Source organism: Eptatretus burgeri, chromosome 4 (assembly GCF_056783735.1).
Source record: "Eptatretus burgeri isolate ZD-2024b chromosome 4, Ebu_testis_v1, whole genome shotgun sequence".
Lineage (NCBI taxonomy): Eukaryota > Metazoa > Chordata > Myxini > Myxiniformes > Myxinidae > Eptatretus > Eptatretus burgeri.
In genome coordinates, this window is record NC_140964.1 from 6,748,131 (window position 1) to 6,760,162 (window position 12,032).

General features: G+C 43.0%; 1 protein-coding gene across 2 annotated transcripts in view; it reads right to left on the reverse strand.

The window, feature by feature from the left end:
• Positions 1-5,654: 5,654 nt before the first annotated feature.
• The window catches only part of LOC147027405 (P2X purinoceptor 4-like), a 224,724-nt gene continuing 218,346 nt past the window's right edge, over positions 5,655-12,032 (reverse strand). For both annotated transcript variants that reach the window (XM_085876771.1, XM_085876772.1), the window contains 2 exons: positions 10,642-10,719; positions 5,655-6,252 (listed from right to left, as the gene is read on the reverse strand). In XM_085876771.1, the coding sequence (XP_085732897.1) occupies positions 6,160-6,252; positions 10,642-10,719 (171 nt within the window). In that variant the 3' untranslated portion in view covers positions 5,655-6,159. The remainder of the gene's footprint in view (positions 6,253-10,641; positions 10,720-12,032) is intronic.

The following is a 12,032-nucleotide window of genomic DNA, read 5'->3' on the forward strand; positions in this document are numbered from 1 at the left end:
TAGGCCAGATCTGGATCCGGACCTTTATCAAAATTTCAAAACCTTGTTCTAATCACCTGCCAAGTTCGACCAAGTTTTGACCAACTAACTCATCGACCAAGTTTTGACCAACTAACTCATAGACCAAGTTTTGGCTTAATCCATCTGTAACTTTTTGAGATATCATACTGTATATCATTTTTGATCCCATCTCTCAATGGTAAAGCATCACTTCAAAAACTCCAGTATCCAGATCCGGATCTGCACCGAAATCAAATTGATTTGTCCTTGGCGCACCCCCAAACAGTCCACAAAGTTTCATCTGAATCCGTCCCTAATTTTGTGAGATATTGTACTGTATATCGTTTTTGGCCCAATCTCTTAATGGTGAAGAATCACAGAAATTAAAATTATAGTATCAGGATCTGCATCAGGATCCTGACCAAAAAATGTGCGTTGCTATACTTGGTTACCTCCATCCACAAAAAATTTCAGAACGATTGCTTCAAAACTAAGGACAAAAATCGTGTGACAGACAAACAAACAGATGCTGCAGACCAACAAACTTTCCGAAATACTTTTGTCAAGTAACAAACAAACAAACAGACAGGGGTGAACGTTTAACCTCCGTCCACCTTCAGTGGCAGAAGGAAAAAGGTGCAAAATCTATTTTTTTTAGTTTACCTTTATCAATGAATTTGTCTTGAAGTTTACTTTCAATCATCAGCAAGGTCATGGAATCCATCATCACAGATGATATGAAATCTTCCTTTTCTCCAACAACCTCATCTCAGATCACCAATTTGGTTTCAAATCAGGTCACTCCACCTTGGACAATGGACATGCTGCTTCTACTCACCCAATAATCGACTGAAGCCCTCAATGCCAGACATGAGTTCAGGGCTGTCTCTTTGGATATATCTCGTTTTTTTGATACAGTCTGGCATCCTGCCTTACTCTCCAAACTCTCCAACTATGGCATCCATGGCCAACTCCACACATGGCTTACTGACTTCCTCTATTCTCCAAGCCAATGTGTGGCTCTCAACGGAATCCTTTCATCTCCTCTCTCTCTGTCAAGGTTGGAGCACCACCAAGGCAGTGTTCTGGACCTAGGCCTCTTACTGATCTTCAACAATGATCTCTCTGACTCTCTAGAATATTCCCTTTATCCATTTGCTGATGACTCCACCCTCTGCCATGACATCCCTCATCCTTCAAACAGGCAGGTTACAGCCTCGTCCCTCTCTTCAGACCTTCACAAAATCACAAGATGGTCAAACACTTGCAATATGTCTTTCAATCCTAACAAATCTATCCATACCTAACCACATCTCTCTCTTCCTCCCACTGAAAGGAGCATTTGGCAAACCCTCCTATCGACTTTCTTAGCAATCCTCTTGAGGAAGATCAGTCATTCAAACTCCTCGGTCTTACTCTCAGCCATGATCTTTCTTGGGCAAACCACATTTCAACGTTGGCCTCGAAAGCCAGCCTCCGAATGGGTATCCTCAGTTGGCTGTGGCTGGATGGGTCTGAGGGTTGAGGATGAAACCCGAATCCTATCCGGGTTCCTCCTCATTACTTCATCTTTGCTTTTTACTTCTTCGGGTTCCTTCTCATAACTCCAATGCAGTGTTTGGTTTTCTGTTTCATTATGAAAAGTCCTTCATTGACGCACCTGAACTCCTATGCACCTGCAAGGCTTTCATCTACAGCTTCATGGAATACTGCTCTGCCCTCTAGGCTGGCTCCCCTGCCTCACACCTTGCTCACCTTGATGCCGTTGAAACCAAGGCCTTCAAGATTAATGTAATCTCCCGCAAATAAGCTGAGTCTATGAGCCTCTCGCTTTACAATCGCAGACAGGTTTGGTAGTCTCTCTGTCTTTGACCGCCCACCTCCTTCCTGGTCTTTCACCAACGCTCTGTACAGAGTATGGTCCCAATGGAATGATGGATGGATGGATGGATGGACCCCTCTGCTCTTTCAGTGCTTTGCCACCCCCACTTTCCCACCCCCCAGGTTTATACAGAGCACACACGGTCCACCATCAACCCCCTTTTGGTGAAACTCCGAAAATCCAGGATCACTGTTCACTCCACTCATTTGTTCCTCCTTTTTCCTGCCTGTGGACCGAACTTCCACATTCTCTTCACTCTCATTCTTCCTTGCAGGCCATTAAGACAGCTGTTTCCCACCATCTCAAATCATCCCAAATCCAAAACCAAAACCATTATCTTTTGTGCCCTCGTTAACTCCCCCTCCCCACCCCCACCCCTCCAAATTTCCAGTTTTCCCTCCTGAGAGTTTCACTCTGTATTTCCCCCTTCACTCTACTGTTCCATTTGTCCTACCATGTCCTGATCCATTCAATGTACTCGTACCAGCTCTTCCATGAGCCTCGACTCTGGATACAAAAAAAAGTTTCAATATGTCTTGAAACAATACAAATACAAGTGCTCTTTGCAGTGACACTCAAATTCACTCAACAAGGTGCAATGTAGCTCTCCCCATCATAAAATGTCATACCATGATGAAAGAGGAAGTTGTGCTTGGTTTTGGACGAATGCCCAGACTCTGTGGTCTGCAAACTGCAAAACTTTTGTCACTCAATTACTTTTTCACAGAGGGAACTACAACAGTCTGAAGTCAATATCTTAATTTTTAAAATGTAATTTAACTTTCATACTTATTTTTGAGCTGGGTTAAACTTGTATATTTTGATAAAAATTTGTTGCAGGTTTCCAGGCGAATGGAACTCCCCCATTATGAGGCAACCAGTTGTTTGGTTGCCAAGTTCTAGCATGATCAACATGTTGCATATTTCTCTTTTTTTCACACACCAAAAATCAGCAGATGACCACAACACAAGAGAAATCAGCACAGGCTTTTAATGAAAACTTACCGGGTGTGTTTATCATTGACCCTCAGTAATAATGTGTTGGAAATATGATTGTGAAGCAGAAGTCATGCAACAAGAAAGTAAGAAATGGTTTGTAAAAGTTTGAGAAAATCATGAAGTTTGTCTCCTTACAAAACGATTGTTGCAATACAGACAAAGTTAATTCCTCTGTCATGTGGTTAATGTTCGTTAATGTTCGCATGTTGTCCCTATATCCATCAGGTTATCAATTCAAGCACAGATACCTGCCTCCTGAAAGTTTCCAGCACAGCAGCCATGGTCATGTTGGACTCATCATACCATGAAAAGCATCCTTCCCCAAAATAAATAATTAATGTGTTTGGAGGTAGTGGCTCCAGGTTTGTACCATATCGGAGAGCATGGCTGCACTGCTGATGCAGTGCCCCATGTCTGTTAATTTAGCCAGGGTGTTGATGACAACTCGCATACTCTTTGCTGAAAGACTCTGTACAACCATTAATGTCCAACAACTACTGCTCGCGGAAGGCTGCCCAGGTTAATCACTCTATCCAAGGGAAGGCACACTCATTTATGTAAAGTCCTGCTTGTGAAGCAACAATCTGACAGTTTATAGCCGGGCTGAGAATCGAACCTAGACTAGACAACTCAACGGTAAGTGTGCTACCATCCTTCCAGACTCCCTGAGGTTATCAACCATTGTGTGGATGTGCGGCCCACTATTTCCGGTGTGTTTACTCTCATTCTTCCAGCAACAGATTCACTTTTGACATGACACAATCGTCGTGCTCCAAATTTGCCTTGGAATAACATAGCATTCTCCAACATCGTGTCACTTCATTGCTCTACCACTGGCTCATCTCGGCCCTGATAAAGCTCTATGAGGGTCATCCCAAAAGTTCTGTCACCTCACCGACATAACACACATCATACCAATGACAAACCTTATTTGTGTCACATTATTCTACATAATCTCCATTCTCTTCACAATGCACTTTTCCCAGTAGTCAGCAAATGTTTTGATCGCAGCACAGAATCGCAGGTCCTTTAAATTGGCGAACATTGTGGGTGAAGCAAACCTTCCCACTCTCAGGGCTCAAGCAGGTGACGGATATGATATTCTGCATGTGTCGCAACATTGCCATGGAGTAAGTTGAAGTCATTCAGAAGAGTTGCACTTTGCACACTGGTCTCATATGATCATGAAAAACTAAAAAAAAATTACACGTTAGTAATCACCATTCACCACAAAGAATGTGGTCTTTTGTTTCGGTGTTTGGCCTTTTTTAGATGCTCATAATAGGTATGGATAGGTATGGATGCACAAAACTGGAACTGCCACTTTATAACTGCTGCCAGTGATGACCGAGTACCAAGATGTCCCGCTTTGATCGGACACCTGACCCTGACCCATGACGTTTTAAAAAATAATTATAATGCAATTCAATTCAGAATTGGATAAAAAAATAAATTCAATTCAGATCAAAATAGAAGACCAAAGAGGTACAGTCCTGCATTTGAATAATCAGAAGGAACCTGAATAAGCAAAATGCAAAGATGAAGTCATCAGGAGGAACCTGGATAGGATTCACATTTCAGCTGCTACTCCTCCACACCCCAAACCCATCCAGGCACAGCCAATGAGCCTGATTCAAAAAACACAAACAAAAAAAATAATAATTAACAAAAAATAATAAAATAAAAAAAATAAATAACCCAGATCAAAAATTTTCATAATTCTGGCTGCCAGACCATGTGTCTGATCAAGTTAAAATTTAAAACATACATTTGTATCTCTACGAGATTATAAATGTGAAGTTTCACATCGATTGATTAAATGGCTCCAGAGAAAACATTATTTAATATTTTTCTTAAATCCAATATGGCTGCCAAACAATGTGACATCAATTATTCCTTAACAAACTTGTACAAGAATGCCTTGGGGAACAGATGTGTGAAGTTTCCCCTCGATCTGTCCAGCCATTCTGGAGAAGATTTTTATGTTTCAGGGTAAATCCAATATGGCTGTCAAACCATGTGACCTATGACATCATATGTATGAACCTTTTGTTCATTGTGGATAGGCGGTCATATATATGTAAAGTTTCACCTCAATCTGTTCAGCCATTTCAGTGAAGAAGATTTTTGAAGGTTTAAAAAAACAAAACAATATGGCTACCGAATCACGTGACCGATGTCATCCAAAAATTTTGTGCACCATTTTATCCCGAGATGACCCTCAAAATTTTTCATACTGATCGGACGTAGCGTTCTACATATGCAATTATGACGTCATAGCGAAGGCACCTTTGATGTCATTAAAAAAAAAATCATACTCATTCCCCATGAGGAGTGCTTGCTACGTGCCAAGTATAAATTTTTCTTCTTGGTGCGGTTTCAGAGAAACAGAGGTCCAAAGTTTTTCCGTTTTTTCCAATATGGCTGCCACACCACGTGACCTATGACGTCATAATTATCATTAAAACATTCCAGACATGTAGTTGCACCGATAGTGAACATTTCATCTCAATATGACAAGCGGTTGCAGATAAAAACACGAAAGTTCTGTGCGGACAAACAAACAGACAAACTGTCAAGCAAACGGACCCAAATGCAATGTCCTCTCCTTCGGTGAGAGTAACAAGAATTGGGATATCCTTTTCACTGAAGTTTTCTGCCATGGCCAAGTTCTCGGTACAGGAAGCCATTCTTATTGATGAAACCAAACAAATGCCATGAGAAACTTGGTATTTACCAGACATAGCAAATAATGAGATAATATAAACACAAATTTGTGATCACCGAGATCTTTACTGAAAATTTTTTTACAAGTGTGAAGAGAGAGCTTTTGGAATGAACCCCGTAACCTGAATATGATGAGGATGGCGACACTTCCACTGTCGTGTGAAAGCAATCTGCAGCTGTCTTCAATCATCTGCAGCTCCATCTTCAGGTAACTTAATATAAACATCAGGTTTCAACTGTTGGGGATCAGCAGATGAATTAAAACCACCTTCAGCTTGCTGAGAACACTTCAGAAGGAAAGTTTTTGTGCTGCCATCAAGTTAACACGAGTAGATGAAGTTGAAGTTAATGGAGGTGCTATCACATTGTGAAACGAGTCAGCTCTCAGCAAATTACACAATGCAACTCATTAACACGAAACAGCAAGAAATTGTGTGGATTACGGCAATGACAAGCATGCTTGATCAAGGTGAAGGAAGCAAGAGTAGAGACAAAGAGTTAGAAAGCATTTTGGGAGATAATGAATAATGACAGCCAAGAGTATTATTTGGTCAAAGGTTTGAGGAGGTTCTTGGCTTCAGCAGGTCATCGGAGTCAGCCTGAACCATACTTGGGGTTGCACTTGTGTTTTTTCCTTGTGAGACCTTCACACACAATGCAATTGTTTACGAATTAAATATATAACTTTATGTTACGCCTACATTGCACAGCATCCATTACACCAACATTCCATCTCAAATGTATCCATCCGTTTGCCCTTCTTAGTCCAGCAGCGTCGTCTGATATTTCAGATCAATTGTTCAAATTTGCATAAAAGCACCAAAATTGGTACACATGTAGAATAATGTATTCCGAACAGTTCTAGATATGGAGCCACCCGAGATTGTGCCTTGGTCAGCTTCGGCGACCATTTTCCAAAATGGCCGCCATTCTACCTTCTACATAGTTTATATGGTCCAGCACGAAGAACCATGGGACTATCTCAGTGAGAGCAACCAGGTACATGATGAAATCTCCCTCTCTCAGAGATCGCACGTAGATTAGGATTGACAGCTCCAGATCCAGGACTGTTGCCCAGTACAAAAACTGGGGAGAGCTGTTCTCTTTCTCATGGCACCAGTCTTCGAAGTCCTCGGGAGGCTGGTCATCTTCTGCACTGGCGTTGTGCTGATCGTATGCATGTCGTTGGAGTATGTACAAGGCAGCCGCTGTGAGCTGGTGTGCCCTTCTTGTGCGTGTGACGTGAGAGGCCTGAAGAAAGGAGTCAGCAGTTCCTGCAGTAGCAATCTCTGCCTGTGCGAGTGCATGCGTCCACCCGCTTCCCTGCAACCAGTCACCTAGTGTCTTCAGTGCTGCCATCTCGACATGCAGTCCTCCGAACATCACCACCAGTTTGTCTTCCCCATGTGTTTCCGGTCACTTCCACTGTATCTGCTTCGCAAGAGCAAACAGTGGCTGGTCGAAAGCCAGAACAGGCGTTTAGCCCAGGTTGAGTTGCTCATTGGCACTTCTGACCACATCCATGGAGTGTCTGATCATTGTGACTGTGTGTGCACTCTCATGGAACAGAGGAAGCAGTGAAGTTGGCGTGATGATAGCTTGACCAGGCTCCTGGTGGCTGGCATGGTATGCAGCCCATGATGTCTTCTGAAGGACTCCATCTGTGGTCACATGTTGTACTTCGAGTGCACTTCTCAGGTTCTCCAGCGACTCATACTCTTTCTCCTTATGCTCTGCAAAGCTGGCCCATTTCAGAGACGTCACGGAGGTGGCCGGTACTGTTGAGCCCTTGACAGTGGAAGCAACGGGTGGTACCTCAGTGTAGTACTTAGGTAGATGGTCAACAGTCCTTGATACAGCAGGCCCACCAGTGATGACAATCCCACGTTCCACTCCTCCATCTGCACACACTGGGTGTTGCAGGAGAGAGATCCCTGTTCCATGGAATGAATCATTTGCTGTTGTGGAACTAGGGTTGTGGTCGATGTTGTCCACAGCTGCGGTCGTGAACACATGCAGGGTTGGCGGGCAGACCACTTGTTCTGTTTGGAACATCTGACACGCCCGGTTTCATATCTCTGCAGAAAGGCGCAGGACACGGTCGTACGAGATGCTGAGACCACAACTGAAGAGCTTTTCCACTAGTTCCCTCTTGCGAGTCTCAGCGTGCAGCATCAGGCCAATGTACATTGGCAGAGGAGTTTCTTGAGATGTGGCATATCTGACAGCTGGATGTTCTTGTGTCTTTGTACCAACAGGAGAGGTGCTTCTTTTCTGCTTCTGGCGATGCTTGTAAAAGCACCGTTGAATTTCAGGAGCTGTGCAATGGACAAAGCTGCCTGTCTTGAAGGAGCATCAAATTGATTCTTGAAGGAGGGTCCATGCAGCACCATATTTACCAGTGAAAGTAGCACAGGTGGCACAGCCTCCTGCTGGCAGTCTTCCTTGAATGAGCCAGTGAATGAGTTGGCTTCCTCAAACATGTATCGACAAACTATCTGTGAAGCTCAAGCGAGGTGAACTAATTCACTGTCACAGTCCAGCTCGCAGGCTTTGCCAAGTTCCTCACCAATGTCCTCATCAAATGCCAACAGGACATCTCGTCCTTTGCTCTGTGCCCGTAGGCCTGGGAGCTGGGCCAGTAGGCGTTCTTTCAGCCTAATACAATGGTTGGAAATACAATAAATCAACACAAATGACATTTGTATTGTTTTCCTTTGTAAATGCACATCACATGGAGTATTTATCACCTCTGAGAAACCGACAAAGAGAATAACAATGACAGATATCCCATGTTGTTTAAGTTGAATGGCGGCCATTTTGGAAAATGTCTGCCAAAGCTGACCAAGACAAAATCTCGAGTGGGTCCACATCCAGAATTGTTCAGAAGAAATTAGTCAACATATGTACCAATTTTGGTGCTTTTATGAAAAGTCGAACAATTGGTTTGCTATGCTGCAGTACTATCTATAAAAGGGACAACTCTCAACTACAGTACCAATTGAAAGTGTACATCCCCTTTCAAATTTTTCACCTTTTGTTGCCTTGTACGTGGGAATTAAATTGCATTAAATCAGACTTTTACCACCTGTATTTACACACATCATAACCCACAACTTCCAAGAGAAAAACAAATTCTACAAATTTCAGAAAAATTAATTTAAAATACAAAACTCGAATATCTTGGTCAGATAAGTGTCCCTTATAATATTAATAAAATGTCCAGCATTCCCTTATAATAGCAATTGTAAATTAGCTCAGGTTTAACCAATTACCTTCAAAATCACACATCTGGTTAATTGGCCTCCACCTGTGTTAAATTGTATTCATTCTGATTATTACAAAATAAAATCAGCTGTTTCTGTGGGTTTCCTCTGCAGGTTAGTGCATTTAATAGGAAAGACTCAACCATGAGCACCTTTCAAAAGACCTCCGGAATAAACTTGTGGAAATGCACAGATCAGGGGATGGGTATAAAAATATTTCAAAAGCCTTGAATATCCCTTGGAGCACAGTCAAGACAATCATTAAGAAGTCGAAGGCATATGGTACCACCAGGACCCTGCCTATATCAGGCCATCCCTCCAACCTGGATGACCAAGCAAGGAGGAGACTGATCAGAGAGGCCACCAGGAGGCCAAGGACAACTTTGAAAGAGCTACAGGCCTTTATGGCAAAGACTGATCACTGTGTGCATGTGACGACAATATCCAAAGCACTCCACAAGTCTGGCCTGTACGGCAGGTGGCAAGAAGGAAGCCATTACTCAAAAAGCCCACCTTGAATCCCATTTGAGGAAAACAAAAAAACGATTTGCCATGTGACAAAAAGTTTTGTGGTCTGACAAAACCAAAATGGAACTTCTTGGCCGAAATGCAAAATGTTATGTTTGACGCAAACTCAACACAGCACATCAACCAAAGAACACCATCCCGACTGTGAAGCATAGTGGTGGCAGCATCATGCTATGGGGATTCTTTTCATCAGCAGGGACTGGGGCACTTGTCAGGATAGAAGGGAAAACGGATGGAGCAAAATACAGAAAAATCCTGGAGGAAAACCTGCTGCCCTCTGCAATAAAGCTAAAATTGGGACAGAAGTTCACCTTTCAGCATAACAATGACCTGATCCATGGCTTTCAATGACATTTTGGATGCTGCTATCTTGTCCGTACCTTTTTGTGGTGAGGATGTTGAGGTCGTGGAGAGATTCACTTACCTTGGCAGTGATATTCACGTCTGCTGGCTGTGAGCCAGGGGTCAATCGACGTCTGGGTAAGGCCTGGGGAGTCACGGATTCACTGGATCATGGGGTGTGGCACGGTCGGTAACTGTGCAGGAGGATGAAAGTGCAAGTCTCAGGTCCTTGGTGCTTCCAGTCTTGCTCTATGGATGTGACTTGGACTCTGACCAGGGATCTGAAAGGGAGACTTAATTACTTTGGTAGCAGGTCTCGTTGGAGGTTCCTTGGCTATCACTGGTCGGGCTTTGTGTCCAATGAGCAGTTGCTGAGAGAGACTCAAATGACATTTGTTTCCAACATAGTCTGTGAGTGTCAGCTGTGGCTGGATGGACATGTGACTCATTTTCCTGATGCTGAACCTGCTCACCAGATTCTCTCAGCGAGGGAACCACATGAGTGGAGGAGGCCAATCAAGGTGTGCAAACTTGGGACAGACCAATCCCAACAGACTTACAGCTGTAATTGCTGTCAAAGGTGTTTCTACCAAGTATGAACTCTGAGGGATGGACACTTATCCAATCAATATATTCAAGTTTAGTTTTTGTAATCAATTTTCTGAAATTTTTTGTTTTTGTTTGAAAGTGTTTTTCACTTGGAAGTTGTGGGTTACGATGTGTAAACAAAGGTGTAAAAAGTCTGATTTAATGCAATTTAATTCCAGGCTACAAGGCAACAAAAAGATAAAAATTTGAAAGGTGTTGTACAGTTTCTATCAGCACTGTATCTGACACTCCATTTCCTAAATTTTCCTTTAGCAACACAACCACTCCACTCCCTCATCCAATACTTACCTCCTCAAACTTCTGATTCCGTATGGCATTTCTTTCACGGCTGAAGTTTAAGAGCAGCCAGTCACAAATCAGAGAAACCTGCATGACCAGTCACAAGTCAGAGAAGAGTGCATTGTAGTGTTGTGGTCGAGTCCACCTGGTCCAAGTCCGAGACCAAGTCCAAGTCCAGCATTCTGAGTCCGAGTCCTGTGCTGAAGGTCTATTGTAAAGTGGCAAAATAATAGAAAATGTATTTGTGTTTACATGTAAACAAAGACAATAAAATATCAAAACTGACTCAATGTAACTAATATTTATTCTATATTATAGCCCTCTTGCTGCAGTTTGATCATTTCCTTTCAGACTACAAAGTTTCTGATAGCATACAAAATCTTCCAAATTTGACGTAGTCTCACTGAATGATGATCTGGCCGCCGTTGCAAAATATCTACTTCGCCTTGTATTTTCTCTTCTGTCTTGGGACAAAAGAACTCTTTATGGTTGACAAAAACAAACAAAACTACTCGTGAAATTGCAGACATGAGACCTCAAAGCAACCTTTTCAGATCGACTGTAAACTAAAGTAAAACACTCAGATATGAAGTTAACTGTAACATTGTGGTGCAACAGACATCAAATTATGTCAGGAATCGAGAGCAAATTCAAAGTTTCAAATCACATTTCAAAGTTGGCCCCCAAAGCAAGCAGCTGATTGGGCATCCTCCATCATACAAAGTCGTTCTTTGGCATACCTGAACTCCGATCCACCTGCAAGACCTTCATCCACAGCTTTATGGAGTACTGCTCTGCCCTCTGGGTGGCTCCCTTGCCTGCCTCACATCTTGCTCAGCTTGACGCCAAGGAAATCAAGGCCTTCGACATCATTGGAATCTCCTGTGATGAAGCTGAGTCTATGGGTCTATCACTTTCCCATTCCAGACAGGTCGCTGGTCTCTGTCTGTCTTCCACCACCTACTTTCTGGTCTTGCACCCTCTGCTCTTTCCATGCTTTGTCCTCGCTAACTTTCTGGAAGGCACACATTGTCCACCATCAACCCCCTACTGTTGAAACTACCGAAATCTAGGATCACTGCTCACCACTCATTCAGTCTTCTTCTTTTTTCCCTGACTGTGGAACCAACTTCCACATTCTCTTCAATCTCATTCTTTCCTCAAGGTCTTCATGACAGCTGTTTACCATAATCTCAGATCTTCCCCGATCCAAAACCATGATCTTTTCGACTCTCGTTAACCACCCTCCCCCCATTACCCACCCACACCACACCTCACCACAGTCCCTCTTCCATCCAAATTTCTAGTTTTCTCTCCTGAGAGTTTGAAGTTTTCTCTCCTTCTGTATCCATCTTGTCCACCCCATACATTCTCTCCTTCCACGAATTCCTACCCACACT